The sequence below is a fragment of the Myotis lucifugus genome, unplaced genomic scaffold (assembly GCF_000147115.1).
Source record: "Myotis lucifugus unplaced genomic scaffold, Myoluc2.0 scaffold_425, whole genome shotgun sequence".
Taxonomy (NCBI): Eukaryota; Metazoa; Chordata; class Mammalia; order Chiroptera; family Vespertilionidae; genus Myotis; species Myotis lucifugus.
This window is the reverse complement of record NW_005871473.1, coordinates 680,461-703,007: the sequence shown is the minus strand read 5'-3', so window position 1 is coordinate 703,007 and position 22,547 is coordinate 680,461. Positions and strand designations below refer to the sequence as shown.

Below are 22,547 nucleotides of genomic sequence, written 5' to 3'. Positions count from 1 at the left end.
CAATGTTTCTACCTCTCTTGCCTTCTCCCTTCCTCGCTGAAATCAATAAAAATACTTTTTTTTTTAAAGACTGAAATAAGAAACTGGAACCTGACCTTTAAAAAAAATCCCAGCCTCCTTATTTCACAGAATGAAGCACAAAGAACTAGATGATACTAAGGCAGAACCTCGTGTGGTCAACTTCCAGCAAGTAGTACTCTAGGTTTCAGGCTCACCCTTAAACAAAATCTGTCACTGAACAGTGGCTTTTTTTTTTTTTTTAACTCTTTTAATAATCTCAGAGGACTAGAGTTTACTGGTGGGAGGATGAAGAGAAGGGCAGGAGGAAAGGAGGTAATTGGTGTGAGAGGGAAGTCTGTCATCACTGGCAGAAATCGTATCTGCTGACCTCTTGTCAAAATGACAACACTCTTTTGCAATGAGATGGTTCCTCTTTCTCTCTCAGCTTCAAGATTCGATCTCTGGGGGCTAGTGTATCTCTAGCCATGGAAACCTCGAAAAATTGCAAGTCTGTAACCTTGATTGCAATCTATTTCATAGTCTCAGATGTTTAGAGTACTCCCGGTGGCCAAATATATGAAGAGGTTTAAGAGTCACCTTTCGTAATTGTTACTAGCTAACTTTAAATAGGATTGTTTTAGAACCTCCAGTAGAACATTTTAGCTTTTGTCAATGTACCAACCGATAGTAAGAAATACTGAAGCAATACAACTTTAAAATATATTTTTTATTGATTTCAGAGAGGAAGGGATTTGGAGAGAGGTAGAAACATCAATGATGAGAATCATTGATCGGCTGCCTCCTGCCTGGCCCCTATTGGGGATCCTCAGCCCACAATCCGTGCATGTGCTCTGAGCAGGAATTGAACCATGATCTCCTGGTTCATAGGTCAATACTCAGCCACTGAGCCACACAGGCCAGAGTAACATTTTTAAGTTACATTAATACCCTGTTTTTATATGTCATTGCACTAACAGTAGAGCGTTATTATGCAGAAGTATTTATTCCCTAAACCAGTGTGTGACAGTGTTTAAAACAAGCAATTCCTGAGCAATTCCTGAGTATTTAGGCAGGGGCTCTGACCTCTTTTCCCTTAGATTGTCAATTAAAAATGTCACAACAGCCAACACAACAATAGGCATCCAGCGTGAGTGGAGTGCCACAGAATTTTAGTGATTAGTTTGTTTGCCATGCGATGGAAAAGGTTGAACATTGCTGCTCTAAATGATAACACAAAAATAAGTGAATAATTTCTTAGTGTGATGACACTAACTCTACTGCTTTTCGTAGTTATTGAATAATGTGACTTTTCCATAATGCTAAAACACTAGAAATGCTATTTTTATGAAAATGACACATTTTTACTTTTAAATTATTTTTTAAAGAGATATTATTAGAGCTCATCTCATCTGTTTGCATTGATGTACAATATAGGCATTCCTACTTTTAAAGGGAAAATTTTAGCATTTTCTGAGGATTATATTAAATCACCACCTCTAATTCTTCATAAAGTCTCTGGAAATGGTTTGGAAATTTCTACTTTCCTTATAATTAAGGATCATATATAGACATATAAAGTAATTTGAAGTTATTAACCAAAATATATTACCGCCGTTATGTTAATTTGTTATGTTAATTTTAAATATATGGTAATAAACAGTTGTTATATAATATTCAGAGGAGCCCAAAGCCAGCCACTGAGTGGCTGACGGTTCCTCTTCTGGATAATACAGTTTGCCCGTAGCTACATACACGTAGGATTTGAGAAATTGAGACTGATCTTCACATGTCCCTTTAAGAACTATCAGTAGGTGGCATGAGGTATAGATAAATGTATTGGTCGTGTTTTTGAAAGGCGGGGAGCCTAAACAGGAAGCACAACAGGAAGGCTGGCAGTTTCTGCTTTTGTCTCCTAGTACCTTTGACAGAGAGGACTGTTTCCTGCTAAGTGAGTTGCTTGCTACAGAGCATTCAGACACCAGTGTGCAGACCAGCATCATGTTCCCCTTCACAGGAGAGGGGGTGGCCCTCTTCAAACCTGCCTGTCGCACAGCTGTCCTCTGCAGACAACCAGGACATGGCCAGCAGTGTTTCACACAGATTCCTAATCTTGCCGACACCTTCTTTGAGATCTGCAACGTGACAGGTTGCGTAATCCCAGCCTGTTTCACAGTTGTCCAGAGCGTTCTCTGATTTTTTAAAAAAATTCAATTGTTTGTCTAATGCTTTTTATACAATGAGGCATTTGTTTCTCATTTTGTTGTTGTTAATCCTTCCCTGAGGATATTTTTCCATTGATTTTTAGAGAGAGTGGAAGGGAGACGGGGAGACAGAGAGAGAGAAACATTGATGTGAGAGAGACACATCCATTGGTTGCCTTCCCCACACTCCCCGACCAGGGCCAGGATCTACTCTGCAACCAAGATACATGCCCTTGACCGAAATCAAATCTGGCTGCGACATCTGTCACCCCATTGATCGCCAGGGTTGATTCTGCTGATCTGGCTGGCTAGGCGGGTGTCCCCCTCCCTCACCAATCCATGTGCGTCCCTCCCGAAGCTGCGCGCTCGGTCGAAGAGGACGACCTTCCCCCCCGAGGAGAGGACCGGTCTTCGGTCAAGGGTATACGAGTAGCTGCGCTCCCCTGCTAGAACCTCCAAACAAGCTCTCAAGATAGGTGCCCTTGACCGAAATCAAACCCAGGACCCTTCAGGCCACGGCTGATGCTGTAACCACTGGCCAGGGCAAGGCATGCTTAGCTTCTAGTGTTAAAACGTTGGCTCAATCCTTGTCAGAGTTCCCGTCCTGCAGCTTCAGCACCATCCACACACACTGCATTTTGGGGAATTAGTTTTGTTTCATTTCCTGTGTCCTTCATCACTAGGGTAGTTGGCTTACGGGCAGCATTCAAATAGTTAAGCTTGTGTTAAGGAAGCCACTGCCTCACCCTCCCTCCTCCCTCCCTCCCTCCCTCCCACCCTCCCTTTCTCAACCAGTCTTGGCTTCCTCTGAAGGTTTCTCTAATGGCAGCGCGAAGCTGCTGGGCTCGACCCTGCTGGCATGAGCCCCTCCTTCTGTGAGAGCATCTTTCCTGGCATGGGGGTCAGTCATGTCGGTAAAATGGGGTCGGTTTTATGAAGTGCCCCAGATAACAGTGAGGTTCATAGGATCAAAACATGGGGAGGTAAGAGCCTGGCTTCTCTGAAGCACTGACTTTAATAAACACAGAGACAATGGAGTGTATTGTTTTGTTTTGTTTTGTTTTATCCTTGGAAGGACGGCTATGGGTTGTTGTAAGGATGAGGATGTTATTTGTTATATATTCAGACTTGAAAGTCATTGCAAGGTTTGAGGGAATAAGTTGCCATAGATTTGTTTTACTCTTGGAGCATGCATAGCTTTCTGGAGCATAAAGTCAGGTGCTTTTCAGATGAACATTGTGTGTGTGTGTGTGTGTGTGTGTGTGTGTGTGTGTGTGTATATGGAAAAGCCTTCAACAAAATTAAGTTCAAAGAAAGAAATTACTTGATAAACTTAATTTTTGCTATTGACTTTTATTAGAGCTTTATGTACTTTAGCGGTTACTAATTTCCCCTCATAACAGTTTCCTGTTTTGTAAAGTGAAGTACAGTAGTTTCTCTCCCTTCCTCTCTTGTTATTTTTTATAGTTTAAAGTGTAGCAATTCAGTGCTTAGGTTTTTATTGTGTGTTCTGCTAAAAAGGACTTTGCCTGCACCGTAGACTTAGCAGACAGTCATCATTTCGTTTCTGAGTAGGAGGCCGGGAGGCCTGGGTTCTGCCGATCGTTTGCTGTGTGACCTTTTGTGCGTCAACAAACCTCTCCAGCTCCTGGCAGGGGAATGACGTGAAGGGAGCCGAGCTGTAGGGTCGGCCTGGTCTGCATCGTGATCCCAGCTGGGCATTACTAGTGTGTGGCCTCAAATGCGGCATTCACCATCTCTCAGCTGGTAACTAGTCCTTACTGACTCCGTGGGTGGTTGTGAGAAAATGCATGTAAATTGCTTTTGACAGTGCATAGCACATGGGAGCTATTCAGAAATGTAGCTGTTCTTGATCTTGATCTTCTCAGTAGTAAAATGGGAAGCACAGTGCCCACCCTGCCTACTTCAGAGTTGCTGAATCAGATGAGATAGCGTGTGTGGAAGGCGTTGATTCAGAAGGTGAGGCATTCGGTAGTGGTCATTATCACTGGCTTTGGTTGCTCATTTCCCAGGAGTTTTTTTTTGTTTTTTTTTTAAATATATTTTATTGATTTTTTACAGAGAGGAAGGGAGAGAGATAGAGAGTTAGAAACATCGATGAGAGAGAAACATCGATCAGCTGCCTCCTGCACATCTCCTACTGGGGATGTGCCTGCAACCCAGGTACATGCCCTTGACCGGAATCGAACCTGGGACCTTTCAGTCCGCAGGCCGATGCTCTATCCACTGAGCCAAACCGGTTTCGGCTCAGGAGTTTTTTTAGATTGCAGCAACAGAATTGTATTCCCTGGAAAATGGGTGCCCCACAGGTAGTGATTGTGAGAACCACGAAGTGCGTTCTTCCTACTGTGACACGGCTTGTAGTTCACGGTCCAGCGGGTTTGAAAGGAACCTTCTCCGTTGCTATTGATGAGCCAGCTGAATGCGCTGACCGTGCTCCTAAATGCCTTTACGTTGTCCACGTTAAGTTCCTCCTCCCCCAGTTTGAAAATTGGGCCAACGGGAGCACCTGTGAACCGTGGAATGCCAGTGAGTAAAAACTGAACGTGTAGACGTGGGTGTGATACTTCTGGCTGGAGTGAGGGAGACAGCTCAGAGACGTGGCCTCACTTGGGGTTGTGATCGGTGTAGGAAGTCGGAGAGGCACCTCGGTAATGTTTGCGCCCCTCCATCACCGTCCTCTCCCTCAGGCTGCTCCCGAATTCCCGCCGTCCTCTGCCCCGCATTGCTCGCTGCTGTGCCTTGGTGTCCTGAGGAGGGTTCTGGGCCACTCCAGGCGCCTAGCACCTTCCCTAGCACTGGAGGCCTCTTTCCGGTGCTGAGCCTTGGGCATGGTGTTTGTCGGTGCAAACAAGCACCAAGTGAGCCAGCGACAGAGCTGCTTAGCCTGACCAGACTTCCTGTGTTATTTTACAAGTTAATTTTTTTAAAAATGGTTGCCCTGGCCAGTTTCAGTCATTGGTTAGAGCATGAGCCTGCACACCAAAGGGTCACAGGTTCGGTTCCCGGTCAAGGCCCATACCTGGGTTTCTGGCAGATACCTGGTTGCAGTTTAGCTCCCTGCCCCCAGTCGGGGCGCGTGTGGGAGGTGGCCAATCCATGTGTCTCTCTCACAATTGATGTTCCTCCCTCCCTCCCTCCCTCCCTCCCTCCCTCCCTCCCTCCCTCCCATCTATTCTTTCTGAAGAAGCCATGGGGAAAATATCCTCAGGTGAGGATTAACAAAATGTAAAAATAAAGTAAAACATAAGTTGTCTAGGACAGTGTGTCTGACTTTTGTTCCAAGCATTCGCCCACCACTGCTGACCACGTGCCATCCTGGTGGCTCAGGGGAAGAGAAGGCCTTCCAGTGTTCAGTGAACCATTGATTCTTTTCTTCGGCAGGAAAAGGAGAAAGAGAAAGATAAAATCAAGGAGAAGGAGAAGGATTCTAAAGAGAAGGAGAAGGACAGAAAGCTCCTCAACGGCCACGCGTTCAGTGCCATTCCCGTCGTGGGGCCCATCAGCTGCAGCCAGTGTGCGAAGGCCTTCACCAGCAAGGACGCCTACACTTGTGCAAGTACGAGACGCGCTTCCTCCTGTCCTCGCTCACGGACCTCCTTTCTCGTTTCCTGGCCACCCTTCCCCTATCTCTTCCTCCTCTGTATGGAGAAGTAGCCCTTTGTATACCCTTCTTTAAACACCATGAAGAAGTACGTTCTGGGTGTAGAACATGGAGCCTGTCTGTCTTTTCAGAGAGCTCCAGTTTCAGACTTTCTGTCCTGTTGTCCCCAAGCCCCAGCACAGCCTCACAGGCACCAGCCAGAAGCCACCAGTCGTCCCCGGTCAGGTCAGCGTGCTCCCTTTCCTTCTGGTGCCTGCTGTGTGCATCAGCAGCCTGCCAGCATCACGGTGTGCAGACGGCCAAGGGAGACTGCCTCTGTGTGGGGGTGCTCCCTGTGACCTGTCGTCCCTGCTGAAAACCACCTGGAACCCCAGTCTGTTCCCTGAGCTGGTTCCTGCTTTTCTTTTCTTTTCTTTTCTTTTTTTTTAGTATATTTTTATTGGTTTCAGAGAGGAAGGGAGAGGGAGAGAGAGATAGAAACATCAATGATGAGAATCATTGATCGGCTGCGTCCTGCACGCCCCCTACTGGGGATTGAGCCCACAACCCGGGCATGTGCCCTGACCAGGAATCAAACCATGACCTCCTGGTTCATAGGTCGACACAACCACTGAGCAACTCTAGCCGGGTGGTTTCTGCTTTTAATAAGATGCTGCTCTGAGATGGAGATTGGCTGACTGCTTCTGTCAAGGACCAGATAGCAAATAACTTAGACTTGCTGGCAACCCCTACTGCACTGTGTGGTTTTAATGCAAAATCAGCCATGGACAATGCCTAAACCAATGAGCATGACTGGGTTCCAGTAAACTTCATTTATGGACAGTGCAGTTGAATTTTATGTAATTTTCATACGTCAGGACATACTCATCTTTTTTATTTTTTCAACCATTTAAAAATGTGAAAACCCTTGGTAGCTCACGGACACATGAAAGTAGGTCATGGGCCAGCTTTCACCCACATGCAGTCATTCGCGGAACCCTGCTCCAAGGCACTGCGTCTAAAAATGTTGCACAGACGGAAAGTAGTGGTGTCGGTAACACACACCCAGGTAAATCCAGGAGGCTGCTGTGGTCAGAGGGGACCGCTCTGGAGACCCCGCTGCCCCGAGCCCAGCCTGTCACCCGGAGGGCTGGGGCGATCAGCATCATGTCATCCCTGTAAACAGTTCAGACTAAAGAGTGACTAATCCAGACTCCCAGAAGCACTTCTCAGGCTGTGACGTCATGACATTCTCTTGTTTGGGGTCATTTGTGTGGCGTGCCCCAAGTGATTTGTTACTAAAAATAGTTGCCTTATTGAAATTGGAACTTTCGTAAAGTTCATTTGAGCAGATTCAAAGTTACTGCAGTAATAATTCCCATCTCTTTTTTCCTGAACAGAACAGCTAACACACAGCCCACAGCTTAGCTTATCTGTGCTACAGAGATTGTGACTTTTTAAGGCTGGCTGTATCCCTCACATTCTTGTAAAATTACTTCTGTGGATATATTATACCCCAAATGTTGTCCGCAGCCCTATTTGTCTTACTGTGCAATTTATTTAAAAAAAAATTATTTTAATTGATTTTTTTTAGAGAGAGAGGAAGAGAAAGTGAAAGAGAGATAGAAACATTGATGAGAAACATCAGTCGGCTGCTTCCTGCACGCCGCCCCCCCGCCCCCGCCCCCAACTGGGGTTCAAGCCCACAACCTGGACATGTGCCCTGACCAGGAATCAGACTGGTGACCTCTTGGTTCATGGGTCGACGCTCAACCACTGAGCAACACTGGCCGGGCGAGACCAGATTTCTTGATTGGCAGTATGAAATGAAAAGAACCAGACAGCAGAAAGGAACAGTTTGGTAGGGCCGGTGTGCACCTAAGGTTCAAAAATACATTTTAAATTTGCATACCCCCCCCCCCCCCAACTGAGGCACTCCTGGCCTCACTGTAGCTTAGCGCTCATTTCCAGGGGTAGTTGGTGGTGGCAGTAAGGTTTATGTATGACAGTGTGCTCAGCCTGTCCCTTACAAAAAGATGAGGGGAGAATCGAGGCTTGAGAGGAAAGGTGCACTGAGTAGTCATGTTCCCAAAGAACAAAAGTGATAAAGTCCTGGCGGGTTCTCCCAGCTTCCTGAGGAACAGCCTGCAGGGAGCAGTGTGTGTCGGAAGCGCCATCTCTTATCTGGGCAGGAAGTGGAAAATCTGAGTAACTCTCGGACTCAGTCTTTTCCCCTTCGCTCCATCCCCTCGTGTTCAGGATCTTCCCAGGCGTCTCAGGAGCTGGAGCTTCTAGTCGGTCACTCGCCTCCCTTGCGCCCTGAGTTCCTTTGCTTTAGCAGAACTCTCTTTTCGGACCCTGAGCCTCAGACTTCAAGCAGCGGCTCAGCCAGTACTGACTTGTGGTTTAGAAGCTCGGCCACATAGCGCATCACGATGGTGTTGTGATGGCCGGTATTGATTTGCACCTTCTTCCAAATGTCTTGAGTCACTTTCAGGGTTCGATTTCTCGTCCGGGCACATGCCCAGGTTGTGGGCTCGATCCTCAGTGGGGGGCGTGCAGGAGGCAGCCGATCCATGATTCTCTCTCTTCCTTGATGTTTCTCTCTCTACTTCTCCCTTCCTCTCTGAAATCAATAAGAATATATTTTAAATAAAGGTACCCTCTTGCATGCAAATACTAATAGGTTCAAGTGGATAGAATGTTCCCAAGCAAGTCAACCTCTCTTGACTCCACTGGAATCAGAAGCTGAGTCCCGTATGTGGACTTCGGTGGAAATGGTCACGGTCACAGACACAGGAACAGCCGGGGGCAGAGCCTCCCGCATAGGCCTTCCGGGGCCGACTCTGGGGCGGGGGCAGCAGCGGAAGCACAGACCAAAGCCCCTTGTCAGGGCCCCAGAGTGATTTAATTTAGGAGAAACCTGGCATTTCTGTTCGTGTTTCATTGTTGCAGTTTTGTGTGTTGTTGTTTTTTTAATTTTGATTTAGTTTTTGATCCTAAATCAAAATTCAGCTCGAGATTTAGGGTCAGGTCACCCTGACGGGGAAGAAGGGAGAGTCTCGTTTCTCCAGTTGTGTCGAGCCTTTGAGCAGCCAGCGCGCTCTCCGGCGGCCACAGTGACGTGGTTGGAGTGCTTGGTGGAGTCCGGCAGAGGAATCTGTTATGTTTGGGTTTTTGGATTTGGCCAGCGGTTCTGTTTCTGTTTGCTTTAAACAGATGTAAAATGATATTGAGATGATTGTTGATTCATTTTCTGTTGTGTTAGCAGCTTCTGAGTACTTTTGTGGTAGGCTGTTGCTCTTGATTAAAAAAATAAACAAGTAGACCAGCTGCAATCTAAGTAGGAAACATAAGAGTTTAGGACATGTGTGATGGTTGGGTTTCACTTTGGGTTAGAAAGACAGGTCTCTACACAGGCGTTTTCTAACATGTAGAGTAAAATACATATAATTGATTAAAGAAGTTCATTGTTTAGGTAAAAGGAAGATTTGAAAGAAGAGCCTAATAGAGTCAATTATTGATCAGAGAAGGAGCATTTTCATTTTGTTTTTCTTCTACTTAAGTGAATGTTATTTATTGTCTCTTAAAAATACCAATATAAGCCATGGCCGGTTTTGCTCAGTGGTTAGTGCATCAGCTACTGACTGAAGGGGCTCAGGTTCGATTCCAGTCAAGGGCTCGTACCTTGGTTGCAGGTTCAGTCCCCGGCCCTGGTTGGGGTGCGTGTGGGAGGCAACCAGTCAATGTGTCTCTCTCACATCAATATTTCTCTCTATCTGTCTCTCCCCTTCCCTTCCACTCTCTCTAAAAATCAATGGAAAAAATACCCTTAGGTAAGGATCAACAACAAAATAACAATACCAATGTAAGAATACAGATTGAAGTCTTAGATATCTGAACTTGATGATCCTTAGCCACAATAAGCCAGAAAAAAAAATGTTTCTGCATATTTCAGGCCATCTCCTTCATCTCGCTGGCATCTGTTTGATTCTTGTCTACGTGTTCTTATGAAAACTGCTGTGACAGGAGGCCTTCGGCTAGGATGATTTGGCTCTTTTTTGTGGCTTTCCTCTTGTTCGGTACCTCAGCCCTGTGGTTATTACACCAGCTACCGAGAACTTCTTACGGGCCTTTCTGTATCTGAACTTTGTCCGTCCAGACCGGGCAGCGTCTCCCACGCCCCACAGGTGGTTCACAAGACGGAGCAGAAAGGACTGTGGAGCACGTATTTCTCAGTTGCTCATATTTAAGTGGCTTGTGTTGTTTGTATTGCTTTAGTTTGCTTGGTGGTTAGGTTTGAAATAATAGGAATAAGTTGCACCTTTCTGTCCTTAAATAAACTAAACCTGCTTTAAAAAAATAAATTTTTTTGCCGAAACCGGTTTGGCTCAGTGGATAGAGCTTCAGCCTGCGGACTGAGGGGTCCCAGGTTCGATTCCGGTCAAGGGCATGTGCCTGGGTTGCGGGCACATCCCCAGTGGGGGGATGTGCAGGAAGCAGCTGATCGATGTTTCTCTCTCATTGATGTTTCTGGCTCTCTATCTCTCTCCCTTCCTCTCTGTAAGAAAATCAAAAAAATATATTTTAAAAAAATAAAAATAATAAAAAAAATAAATTTTTTTGACTTCAGAGAGGGAGAGAGAGAGAGAGAGAGAGAGAGATAGAAACATCAATGATGAGAGAGAATCATTATCAATCAGCCACCTCCTGCACGCCTCCTACTGGCAATTGAGCCCTCAACCAGGCCTGTGCCCTGACCAGGAATCGAACCGTGACCTCCGCAGGGGGTTCATGGATCGATCATGAACCATTGAGCCACACCGGCCGGACAAATAACTCCTTATTTAACCTGTGACCTTAGGAAGCATCAGAGTTTTCCCCAGAATAATCAGGACTTTTTAGCATGTGTCCTAATGACCAGTGGCCTGAAGCCTGAGAAGCCCCTTCCTTCAGAGCTCTGACTGCGTGGAAGTGGAGAGGGTGAACCTTCCCTCAGGGGCAGTCCTGGAATGTTCATGGGTCTGGAACTCCAGTTCCGTTTGGCCTGGTCCCTCCTCTTCACCGTCAAAAAGCTGATCTTCTCAAGATGCTCTCACTAATGGGTTGTTTTCTTTGTCTGCTGAAAGAGAAGGCATGTACCGTGTATAATGTGCAACAAAGACTGGAGTTGGTTGATGGCAGCGGTTAAAGAGGACAAGCAGCAGCAGCAGATACGATGGTCGCTCCCAGTGGGCTTTCCTTTTCTTGCGTTTGATGCCGATTCCCTTTGTGCGGCACAGAAATGGAAGTCGGGGTTGTTTGCGCTTTTAAGTTGAGAGGCGTCTAATTAGGGGTGGGCTCGGTTCCCATCAGCCTCTGTGCCAAGACCTCTTGCCAGAATTTTGAACAATGAAGGCGTATTGCTTACTGCTGTTAGGAAATCGTCTTTAACAATAAGAGGCCAGATCATCCTTTGCCTTCCCTAGCAGCGTGGTATGGTTGGTGGCAGAGAGCTTGAAAAGGTGATCGATTTGTCTCTGATTCCTGTGTTCTCGGTAAATGTCTGTTTTCCAAAACAGAGAATAAGGTTTTAGCTCATGACTTTGGCTGATGCGGGTGGGGCCGAGGTTCCTAAGTCACCCACGCACACCCCTGACCCCGCGGCTGTGCGGATCCCAGCCCAGCGTGGAAACAAGCTGAGTGGCTGTCCAGTCGGCACTTGAGTGTGTGAAGCAGATGTCCATGCGGAGTGTTTATCATTAAGACGTGACCAGACCATAGAGCATATTAGCGTTCCATCTGGGTGTGGGTGTGGGGACAGGTCCCGAAAAGGGACTTCGTGTGAAAAGTTGTTTACTGGAAGCACATTGTAAACATTATTTCTGCTTTTATGATTCACCAGCTGAAGTTGTCTTTTTAAATCTCAAACATGAGTGTTGCTGAGGTCTGTGTAAGTGTTAGCACCACGCCCTCAGCAGGTGACGTCATTCTCCGCAGGACGATGGGCCTCATCGGGAGGAAGGACACATGCAGCTGGGCTGCAAGGCCTGCTCACAGTGTGCTAGTTGGTCAGTTTTTGTTTGTTTGTTTAATCCCCCCCCCCTCATTTATTTTTAGAGAGGAAGGGAGAGGGATACAGAGATGGAAACATCCATGAATCGATGACAGAGAAACGTGGGCCAAGTAGGCGCGAGGAGCCACTGTAGAGGAAGGAATTCGAGAAGGCCTTTGGGTCTGGGATTCTGGCAGTCCCCGTCCTAGCATCATCCCCTCCCCATCATCACCCACACCCCCTCCCCCCACCCCCCGTCCCATCCGTATGTACCAGCTAAGAGAACATCTCGGCCCGTAGTTAGGGAGTTGAGATGGCTAGGAGCTGTGTAGTTCCTGAATCTGTGTGAAGCGTTGCTTAGTGGATGACATCTGGTTCCTATTCTCAGGGAGCCTGTTCCCTGGAGAGGCAGTTGTCCCCACAGAGGGACGTTTTATTTGTTTTGACTTCACCTCTGGCCTCTGGCACAGTTCTGGTCTCTGACGTCATGGCAGCAGTGAGCACTGATGACCCCTCTGAGGCACAGAGGGCTGGGATTTTATGCCAGTGGCCCTGTTAGGCCAAGAGAGTGACAAGTAAGAATTGAGATGCCCTGGCCGGCGGCTCAGTGGTTAGAGCACCGGCCCTGGTCCAAAGAGTTCCAGGTTTGACTCCAGTCAAGGGCACGAACCTGGGTTGTGGGTTGCCCAGCCTGGCAGGCAGCTGATTGATGTGGCTCTCTCACATCCATGTTTCTCTCCTCTCTTTCCCTCCCCCTCCCCTCCACTCTTTCTCAAATCAGTGGACAGAGTATCCTCCACTGAGGATTAAAAAGCAAACAAACAAGCAAAAGAGTGGAAATGAAATTGTGTCCTTGGCAAACTGGTGCCTGCTCCATCGGTCAGGGAGGCCCCTCTTTTTCCTGAGTCAGGGCTTCGGGGCTCTCCTCACCCGTCTTCTGTGGCTCTTGACTCAGGGTGGGTTCCAGGTAAAAGGACAGACTCGGGTTTTCAGCTTCGCACGCTGCCTCTGACATAGTCACGCACGTTCCCAGCCCCTCTGACGGGGGCTTTATTTATGCATTTCCTCGTGACTCAGGGTGACATATTGAGGCAGGCAGTCTTCGTTTTAGTTCTGGGAGCCTTTCAGCTTCCTGCCTGAGATCCCAGACTTCGAGTCTTTGTTAATCAGAAACCACATCTGCTCTTGCTTCTCTCCTCCTCCGGGTGACATCACACGCCCGCCTGGGAGAAGGCCCGCAGTCTGCGCTCCGCCACTCTGTCCCCCGTGTGAGCGCTGCACACGGGCGCTCCGGGCTGCCGGGCCCAAGTCAGAACCTGGGATCGGCTCGTGTGTGAATGTCACCTTGCGGGTTTTCTTGCTTCCTTTTCAGATTGCAGTGCTTTCGTCCACAAAGGCTGTCGAGAAAGTCTGGCCTCCTGTGCGAAGGTCAAAATGAAGGTAAGACGTTTCTGCCTGAACCAGTCCAGTCTCAGAGCTGGGAGAGTTGAGGTGTTGTGGGTTTTCTTTCTTTTCGTCATTTGGTCCCAACTTCGAGACCAAAATAACCCCCCAAATAAATTTTTTCCTCTTAAGTAATTTATTGTCTTTCCAGTGAACATACTTGGGAATTTGTGGCTTTTGGAAAATGCAGTGTTTTCAGAACTTGTTCACGTTAGATACACATTTCTCTGAGGTTCTCTTGTGTCGCTTTTGGAGTGATGTTCTTCTTAGCTGCGTCTGCAGACCTACTCTGCTGCTCACTTACGGCTTCCTCAGGCAGGACCCTGAGGCGGCAGGCGGGGGCGGGGGCTCTGCCGTGCTCGGGCCGGGGTGTTAGGGTTAGATGCGTGTCTGGCAGCCCCTTTCTCACGGGGCATGGGGACGGTCCCTGCCTGAGCATGCGTGCTGGTCACAGCGTGTGGTGATGTGCACTGCTTCTCAGGCGGCCCGGAGGAGAAGAGCGTGGTTTGGGGGCATAGCCTTTAGGTGCCTGCTGTGTTGTAGTCACCCACAGCCTCTCCAGCTACGTCTGCACACGTGCTCCGGGGCCGTGTGATTCATCGATAACCAGGCACGTTTATCCAGCGCCCTGGCCCCAGACTCGAATGTACAGCAGACTCACCTCGGGGGCTTGTTAGAAGTCAGCCGACTGGGCCCACCTTCAGAGATTCAGATTCCGGGTTGGGCCGGGGAGGTGCGTTTCTAGTGAGTCCCTAGCGGATGCTGCTGGTCTGAGGACCGCACCTGCGGAAGCAGTGACCCCGTGTGAAGATTTCAGATTTGTACCCCAGATCTCAGGCAGCGGGATCCCGAGGGGGTGCCCGTGGGTGAGAAGAAAGCGCTAATGGGTCATTCGCCACGGAGGGGATGCTCAGGTGGCCGTGAGGTAGAAGAATGCCATCCTGGGAAGGCGGGCTCCTTCCAGGCAGAAAGGAGCAGCCTTTGTGGAATCAGAGCGAGTGGCGGGCTTGTTGGAAGCCAGCAGGGGACTGGCTGGGACTAGGGTGCTGAGGACATTGCCAAGGACACAGCGGGGAAGGGGGAGCACCTGGCCGTCTTTCTACTTTGGCTTCTTGACGCGTGACAGAAGGTGAAGAGTAAATGCCACCTCCACGTGTGACTTTCTCTCCTTTCAGCAGCCGAAAGGGAGCCTTCAGGCGCACGACACGTCATCCCTGCCCACGGTCATCATGAGGAACAAGCGTAAGTAGCCCAGCCCGCCTCTCACGGTTCTTCCTGACTCTCGTTCAAGACCTAAACATGCTTATGTCTGCTCATTGGCTACCAATCAAGATGTGCGTATCTATTTTGTGTTAAGTTAGAGAAGGCTGCAGGTTTATTGACCAAAAGCTTAACATGTTATCAGTCTCTCTTGGAAGGTTTCTAGTTAGTGTAGTAGCTTCAAAGGCAGCACCATGCCCCGGCCGGTGGCTCGGTTGGTTGGAGCATCATCCTGTACACCAGAAGGTTGCGAGTTCAGTCCCCGGTCGGGGTGCGTGCGGGAGGCAGCTGGTCGATGTTTCTTTCTCACATCGATATTTCTCTCCCTTCCTCTCTGTCTAAAAAATCAAAAACGTATCCTTAGATGAGGATTTTTTAAAAGGCGGCACCGAGATCCTGGCTGTTTAAGTCAGTGACTCCTGTGCACCTTGCAATTCCTATTCAGTGAGTTGACAGTTATTCTTGCTCTTAGTGCTTCACAATTGCATGAGTCAGAAGCGATCTTGCTTATTAAATGGCTTGATAAACTGGGAAGCGCTCTTTTCTTTTTCAAAGGCTGCAAGTGGTCCACAGAACAACGGAAATCCTACTCTCCGTTCACATCAGACTGTGTGTTCACCAGTCTGCACAAGGCTTCACTTTGGTTTTACTTAATATAGTTCCCTTTTTTATTAATAATTATTTACTTTTCAATTACAGTTGACATACAGTATTATTACAGTTCCCATTTCCATTCTCCATCTCCTTTCTCGTTCCTCACCCTCCTGGGTGCCGACTGTAGTGTGTCCAATGTGCGTCTTCTAATCCGTCATGTCTTTAGACATGGAGATCTCTGAAAATATCCATTCTGCTTTCCCCCCCACTCGCTACCCTTCTGAGATAACATGTAAACTGTTGTTAACACTGCTGCATGGTGCTCTCTTATAAATATGCACCCCGTTTTAGTTACCAGTTCCCCCCAAGACATATATCTGAGTTGTTTCCAACTTCACCCATAAAAATAACAGTAATGGATGCCGTCTTAATTGGCTCGATGGGAGCCCGTGTGCGACTTACCCCTCAGGCAGGGTTTTTCAAGTGTCGTTTCTGGATTAATTAGAAGTGCAGATTCTTGGACCCTACCCAGACCTCCTGAGTCAGAAATTCCAGAGGATTAGCCCAGTGATCTGTGTGTTTTTTAAAAAAATAATCATATATTTATTGATTTCAGAGAGGGGGGGAGAGAGAGAGAGAGAGAGAGAGAGAAACATTAGTGATGAGAGAAAATCATTGATCGGCTGCCTCCTGCACAGCCCCCACTGGAGATCAAGCCCACAACCCAGGCGAGCCCTGACCGGGAATCCAACCAGCGACCTCCTTGTTCCTGAGTTGATGCTCAACCCCTGAGCCACACCAGCCAGGCCATAATGTATTAATTGGTCTTCTTTTGATATTCATTTGTATCATTTCCAATCTTTTATTTTATCAATAATGTTGCATTGAATAACTTTGGACATGTGTCATTTCAAACACAAACAAGTATATCTTATGGAATAAACATATCCTGGAATAGAATTACTAGATCAAAGTGTATAGGCATATACAGTTTTAATAGAAATTGCCAAATTGTCCTCCCTGGAGTTTTCCACCCATTCACACTCCCAGGGCAAGTTGGCTGTAGAGCAGTGCGCTTCCGTGGCCTTTGTCAGATGAGTCAGTCCTGGTGGGCGTGGAGCGGTGACGCTCAGCTGGTGTCCTCTCTCCCTTCACAGCCTCGCAGCCCAAGGAGCGCCCTCGGTCCGCAGTCCTCCTGGCTGATGAAACCACTGCCGCCCCCCTGTTCCCCAATAGACGGTCCCAGCAGAGCATGTCGCTGTCCAAAAGTGTCTCCATACAGAACATCGCTGGGTGAGTGGGGGTTCAAGGATAGCACAGTGACATATAGGTGACAAGGGCATAGTCATATCATTTGACAAAAAGATCTCGATAATGGGTTTGGAGTACACGGAGTGATTCCGATGAGAATGAGGATTCCATTTGATCACTCCCTGCTGTGGCTACAATTTGTCACAAGGATCCCCTTTAAACACCCTCATCGGGCCAGGTTGTCCTACGCTTTTGTATATCATTACCCCGCTTGTAAAACCCTGAGTTCTGAAAGGGTGGTTTCTAATCAAAATAGGAAGTAGGAATAGGAAAAAGGGTGATTTCATTCTGAATTGTTAGTGCCAATCCCTTGTGTCATATCACAAACATTTATTGGGTGCCTACTGTGCTAGCTGGTGAGTTGGGGTCAAGAGAGCACAAGAATAACCAATATCACCCCAATAAATTTAATAAAAAATATTTAAAAATTTTTAAAAGAATCCAGTTTATTATAAGTGCTCAGCCTGTAATTGGGGGACAGGAGGGAAATGCAGTGGTTAGACGGTGTCAGACAGAGAAGTTCCTTCTATAATGTGTATACAGTTTGGGGGCAGAGCATTCTTCTTCTTATCTATCATTTTAATAAAACCCAAGGCTCATAGTTCAGGTTTGCAGTGACGCTAAGTGCTTTAACTTCGATGAGTAGTTCTTGCTCCTGGGTTCCCAGCATAAGCCTGTGTCTGGGTCATGCGGTCCGTGGGCAGCTGTCGCTGATCGTCCAGGTCCTCAGTGGACAACGCAGACCGTGGCTCATCCCCGTGTGTGACACGCTGCTCTTTGTCCCCAGAGTTGGCAACGACGAGAACATATCCAACACCTGGAAGTTCCTGTCGCACTCCACAGACTCGCTGAATAAAATCGTCAAGGTCAACGAGTCCACAGAATCCCTTACTGACGAGGGTAAGAGGAAGTTGTAGCCTACACTTCGTTTTCTGTAGCGACTGTGCCGCTGCCTCACCCAGAATAGAGGCGTTGGTGGAATCTAGTGCTTGCCTCTTCTTACTCCTGTGAGGATTGTCTAAGTCAGGGGTCCTCAGACTTTTTAAACAGGGGGCCAGTTCACTGTCCCTCAGACTGTTGGAGGGCTGGACTATAGTTTAAAAAAAAAACCGATGAACAAATGCCTATGCACACTGCACATATCTTATTTTGAAGTAAAAAAACAAAACGGGAACAAATACAATATTTGTATTTGCATGTGGCCCGCGGGCCGTAGTTTGAGGACCCCTGGTCTAAGTTGTCTATAGTTGTCTAAACATCCAGTGCTTTGTGATTAATTGGTAATCACACCTGCCCACTTGTTAGATAGTTGTCCATTGAAAGATGTCCTTGCTTTTAATACAGTCATATTCTATACAAACACTTTCTCTCCGCCCCGCCCCCAGACTCTAAGTTCTAGCTCTCTCGGCTCAGTGTAAGCCTACTGTCTTAAACAAGCAAACTTCCCAGGTCCCATCCAATTCCTACTTCACGTAGGAATTGTGTCTTCATGGCATTTGATGTGTGTGGTGCTCACCACTCTAGCAAAGCCTTGGCGAGAGCGTGTCGCCCCCAAACCGGCAGTGAGTCCCTTCTCTACTGGAAGGTGGTTCTGTGAACACCCCAGGATTCACGCAGCGTGTCCGCGTCCTAGGAAGTGCTCACACCCAAGGAAGTCCACGCGGGCTTCCGAGAGGTCCCAGACAGGGTTGTGATGCTGGCTCGTTGCTGTTTTGAGGAGTAGGTACAGACATGAATGAAGGACAGCTGATGGGCGACTTCGAGAGCGAGTCCAAGCAGCTGGAGGCGGAGTCCTGGAGCCGCGTGGTGGACAGCAAGTTTCTGAAGCAGCAGAAGAAGGATGCGGTCAAGCGGCAGGAGGTGATCTATGGTGAGACCCTGCCCTTGCTCTGCTGGCCCTGCATGTGCGTGGGGTCCAGAGGGTGCCGTGGGCCACTCACTGGGCTGTGGAGAGTCAGTGTTCATCTGTGTAGCATCTCAAAGATTTTCCTTGACAACTTTGAGGTATAGAGATATGATCTTACTTCTTTCTATCCCTTTTCGTCTTTACAATTGCTTTCTCTAATTGTATTGGCCGTTTTATTTACTATGAGAGCTTATTTATGCCACAGGCCGAACAAGAAGTCTCTGTGGCAGTTTACTGCCTCCACCGCACTAGGGACGAGTCACTATTTCCTGTTTCTAGGAAATAGGAACACGGTACATTATGAAAGGTTTCAATTCCAGTGAAGACTGATTGGGAAACTGCCAGGGTGATGAGGCCCCAGCACCTGCGGCGGGTCCCAGGGGAGCGGGAGGAAGAGGAGGAGAACGCTATAGGGAAGGCAGCTGCTGACCCAGGTTTAACACTTAAAGTGGCTCTGAGTAGCCCGAGACTCCGTGGGCTGCTGGCAGCAGCAGGGGCGCTGGGAGGAGGGCCCTGCAGCGGCCCTGACCACCGAGCGTTGTCCCGGCAGAGCTGATGCAGACGGAGCTGCACCACATCCGCACGCTCAAGATCATGAGCGACGTGTACAGCCGGGGCATGATGACCGAGCTGCTCTTCGAGCAGCAGATGGTGGAGAAGCTGTTCCCCTGTCTGGACGAGCTGATCAGCATCCACAGCCAGTTCTTCCAGAGGATCCTGGAGCGGAAGAAGGAGTCCCTGGTGGATAAGAGCGAGAGGAACTTCCTCATCAGGAGGATGGGCGATGTGCTTGTGAATCAGGTGAGGGGGAGGAGGCTTGGGCTCAGCAGCTGGCACTCGCATCTCGGCTGTAGCGTCCGTTACCTTTGTGTGCTCAGGCAAATTGCTCCTCTCTCCGAGCCTCAGTTTCCTTTTCTGTAAACGAGGACAGTAGCTTTTCTCTTCTAATTCTGTTCTCTTAAAAAAAAATTTTTTTTCATTGATTTCAGAGAGAGACAGGGAGAGGGGGAGAGAGGTAGAAACATCAGTGATGAGAGAGAATCATGGATCGGCTGCCTCCTGCACGCCCCCTACCAGGGATGGAGCCCACAACCAGGGCCTGTGCCCTCACTGAGAATCGAACCGTGACCTCCTGGTCCATAGGTCGCTATTCAACCACTGAGCCACGCCAACTAGGCTATGATTGGCTCTTTTTGTTTAGAATAATGCTTTCAAGGTTCATCAGTATTGTACCATGTATGAAGTCAGTATTTCTTTTCCTTTTGTGGCTGAGTAATACTCATGCATATCACAGTTTATGTGTACATTTATCCTTTGATGGGTTATTTCCACTTTGGGGCTATTTGAATGATGAACATAGGTATGTAAGTTTTTGTGTGGACACATTTTTTAAATACATGTTTGTATTGATTTTTAGATAGAGAGGAAGGGAGAGGAAGAGATAGACACATCTCTCAGCTGCCTCCTGCATGCCCCCTCCTGGGGATCGGGCCCGCCATCCGGGCCTGTGCCCTGACCGGCCGTCGAGCCCGGGGACCTCTTGGTGCCTAGGACAATGCCCGGGAGCCACACCAGCTGGGCCGGGCACATGGTTTATGTCTAGGAGTGAGCTTGCTGGGTTATTGAACTTTTGGAGGAACTGCCAGGCTGTTTGCCAAAGCTGCTGCACCATTTTAATCCTTTGGGGCAGTTTATGAGGAAGTATCTTGGGTTCTACGGACACACAGCTGTGTACAAAATGGTGCTCAGATGTGGCGTCTGAGTTACGGCCTGACCTCCGCTCTCTCCTGTGCAGTTTTCCGGGGAGAACGCCGAGCGCCTGAAGAAGACGTACGGCAAGTTCTGTGGGCAGCACAACCAGTCGGTGAACTACTTCAAAGACCTGTACACCAAGGACAAGCGCTTCCAGGCCTTCGTGAAGGTAGTGCCGTGCAGCAGGAGCACCCGTCGTGGTCCCGAGCGCCGTGTCCCACAGGGTGAGCGGCGCCTCCGCTGGGCGGGTCCTCACGCTCTCGTTCCCTTGCAGAAGAAGATGAGCAGCGCGGTGGTGAGGCGGCTGGGCATCCCCGAGTGCATACTGCTGGTCACGCAGCGGATCACCAAGTACCCGGTGCTGTTCCAGAGGATCCTGCAGTGCACCAAGGGTGAGCGTTCCTGCTTTACGGGCCTAAAGGGATCCTGGGTCTTTATCTTCAAAACCGCGGTGTTTTAGTAAAAACGTGAAACATTCGCCCTCGCCAGTGTGGCTCCGGGGCTAGAGGGTTGGCCCATGGACTGAAGCGTCCCAGGTTCGATTCTGGTCAAGGGCATGTACCTCAGTTGCAGGCTCAATCCCTGACCCTGGTAGGGCACATGTGGAGGCAACCAGTCAATGTGTCTCTCTCACATTGATGTTTCTGTCTCTCCCCCTCCCTTCCACTCCCTAAAATTCAATGGGAAAATATCCTCGGGTGAGGGTTAGCACACACACACTTGAACATGATGTCAGCAGACTGAGAGTGGGTCATAGTGAGAAGGGAAGGAACCCCTTAGTGATCCCATCAAGCGTTCAGTGACCTGGGCGCATCCTCCCTCCCTTTCCTCTGTCTGTCTGTCCGTCTGTCTGTCTGTCTCTCTCTCTCTGGAGCATGTAGGCACCTTTCCTTCCTCTTTCTCCTCTCAAGGCTCGTATCCCTCCCCCCGTACCCTCCCCCCCAAGTTCCAAACGCCCTTCTGTTTCCTCTATAACTTGTTTCCTTGTTTCCTTGTTTCCTTGTTTTCTTCTACTGCTCACTTCTGCCTCCGTGACTTCCTACGTAAACTTTCATAGTTTGGGGGGAAAGAGTCCAATGATCTGAATAACTTCTCCCTGTCACTGGACGGGTGATAGTTCCCCCCGATTCCTCCCGTCAGCGCTGGGATGGCCGCTCCTTCTCACGCACTCATGGCTAATCCTGCTCATACGCCATTACATGAAAGATGAGGTGAAACAGACAAGTAAGAAACTTGTTGCTCCTCTTCCTCCCTAAAAAGGTTTGCCTCCTTCTACTTGCGAACGTAGCATATAATTGTATGTTTCCTATATTATCGCAAATGTCTAGCTTTACTTAGATTTAAACTTGTCCCCAAGAGCGGGATAAGCACATGATCGTAGACAGACTGGCATTGCTCCGACAGCGTGCGCACAGGGAGAAGGCTGAGGGCGGAGGGCAGGGCCCCTCCTGCCCTTGTCTGCAAGGCTCCATGGGAAACCATTCTCCTTTCCTTCTCAGACAACGAGGTGGAGCAGCAAGACCTGGCTCAGTCCCTGAGCCTCGTGAAGGAGGTGATTGGAGCCGTGGACAGCAAAGTGGCGAGTTACGAGAAGAAAGTGCGTCTGAATGAGATTTACACGAAGACAGATAGCAAGTCGATCATGAGGATGAAGAGCGGTCAGATGTTTGCCAAGGAGGACTTGAAGCGGAAGAAGCTGGTGCGGGACGGGAGTGTGTTTCTGAAGAACGCCGCGGGCAGGTTGAAAGGTGCGGGTCGAGTTTTCTCTCTCGCTCTGAGCAGGTGCCAGAGGACAGCGGGCAAAATCCAAGTGTTTTTGTTAGAAACCCACCACCAGGTTTTTCCGAGGGAGCCCATATCCAAACATCATGCAGGAACAACCATCATGTAATTGTTCTTAATCTTGCATCCAAAAGGTCTGGTTTGAGAGAGCTTCTAAAATCATGTAAACACACCAAGTGTAGCCCTTGGTTCAGAGGATAGAGCATCAGCCTTCAGACCAAAGCAAGAGGTCAGATAACACGCAGGTGTTAAGGACGGTGTATGTCCCTACAAGAGAAGGACAACAGGGCCACAGGCCTGGCTCGGGGCCGTCCGCACTGCTCTCTCCCGCTGTCTTTGAGCTGCTGGCTGGCCCTCCCTGCCCTGTGAGGCCTAACTTTTCCAGCTGGAGCTGGCTCCGTATTCTTTCCTTTACAAAGCCGTTTATCCACTCCCCTAACAAAAACTAACAGGTCCCAGATGTTGGGATGAAGTTGTGGTCCAGCCCGCGGCGGAGCAATAGGTTTTCTGACCCGAAAGGCCGCCAGCGCAGATAGAAGTGGGTGTTGAGTCATTCTCCCCCCAGTGAACTCGTGCCAGGAACAGCCAGTCCTGTGTGGGTGCCCTTTGAAGGGGGGGGTTTCTCCGGGCCCCTGACACCGAGCGTGTAAACCTCAGGAT

The 22,547-nt window shown here is 48.7% G+C and overlaps 1 protein-coding gene across 4 annotated transcripts in view; it reads left to right on the top strand.

The window, feature by feature from the left end:
- Positions 1 to 22,547, top strand: part of AKAP13 (A-kinase anchoring protein 13) — a 92,714-nt gene that overhangs the window by 55,816 nt on the left and 14,351 nt on the right. For 3 of the 4 annotated variants that reach the window (XM_023744049.1, XM_023744051.1, XM_023744053.1), the window contains 11 exons: positions 5,410 to 5,433; positions 5,607 to 5,781; positions 13,212 to 13,279; positions 14,458 to 14,524; positions 16,294 to 16,429; positions 17,235 to 17,347; positions 18,165 to 18,317; positions 18,904 to 19,154; positions 20,149 to 20,274; positions 20,380 to 20,497; positions 21,605 to 21,853. In XM_023744049.1, coding sequence (XP_023599817.1) covers positions 5,410 to 5,433; positions 5,607 to 5,781; positions 13,212 to 13,279; positions 14,458 to 14,524; positions 16,294 to 16,429; positions 17,235 to 17,347; positions 18,165 to 18,317; positions 18,904 to 19,154; positions 20,149 to 20,274; positions 20,380 to 20,497; positions 21,605 to 21,853 — 1,480 coding nt within the window. The remainder of the gene's footprint in view (positions 1 to 5,409; positions 5,434 to 5,606; positions 5,782 to 13,211; positions 13,280 to 14,457; positions 14,525 to 16,293; positions 16,430 to 17,234; positions 17,348 to 18,164; positions 18,318 to 18,903; positions 19,155 to 20,148; positions 20,275 to 20,379; positions 20,498 to 21,604; positions 21,854 to 22,547) is intronic. The other variant, XM_023744052.1, reaches the window with a different exon arrangement.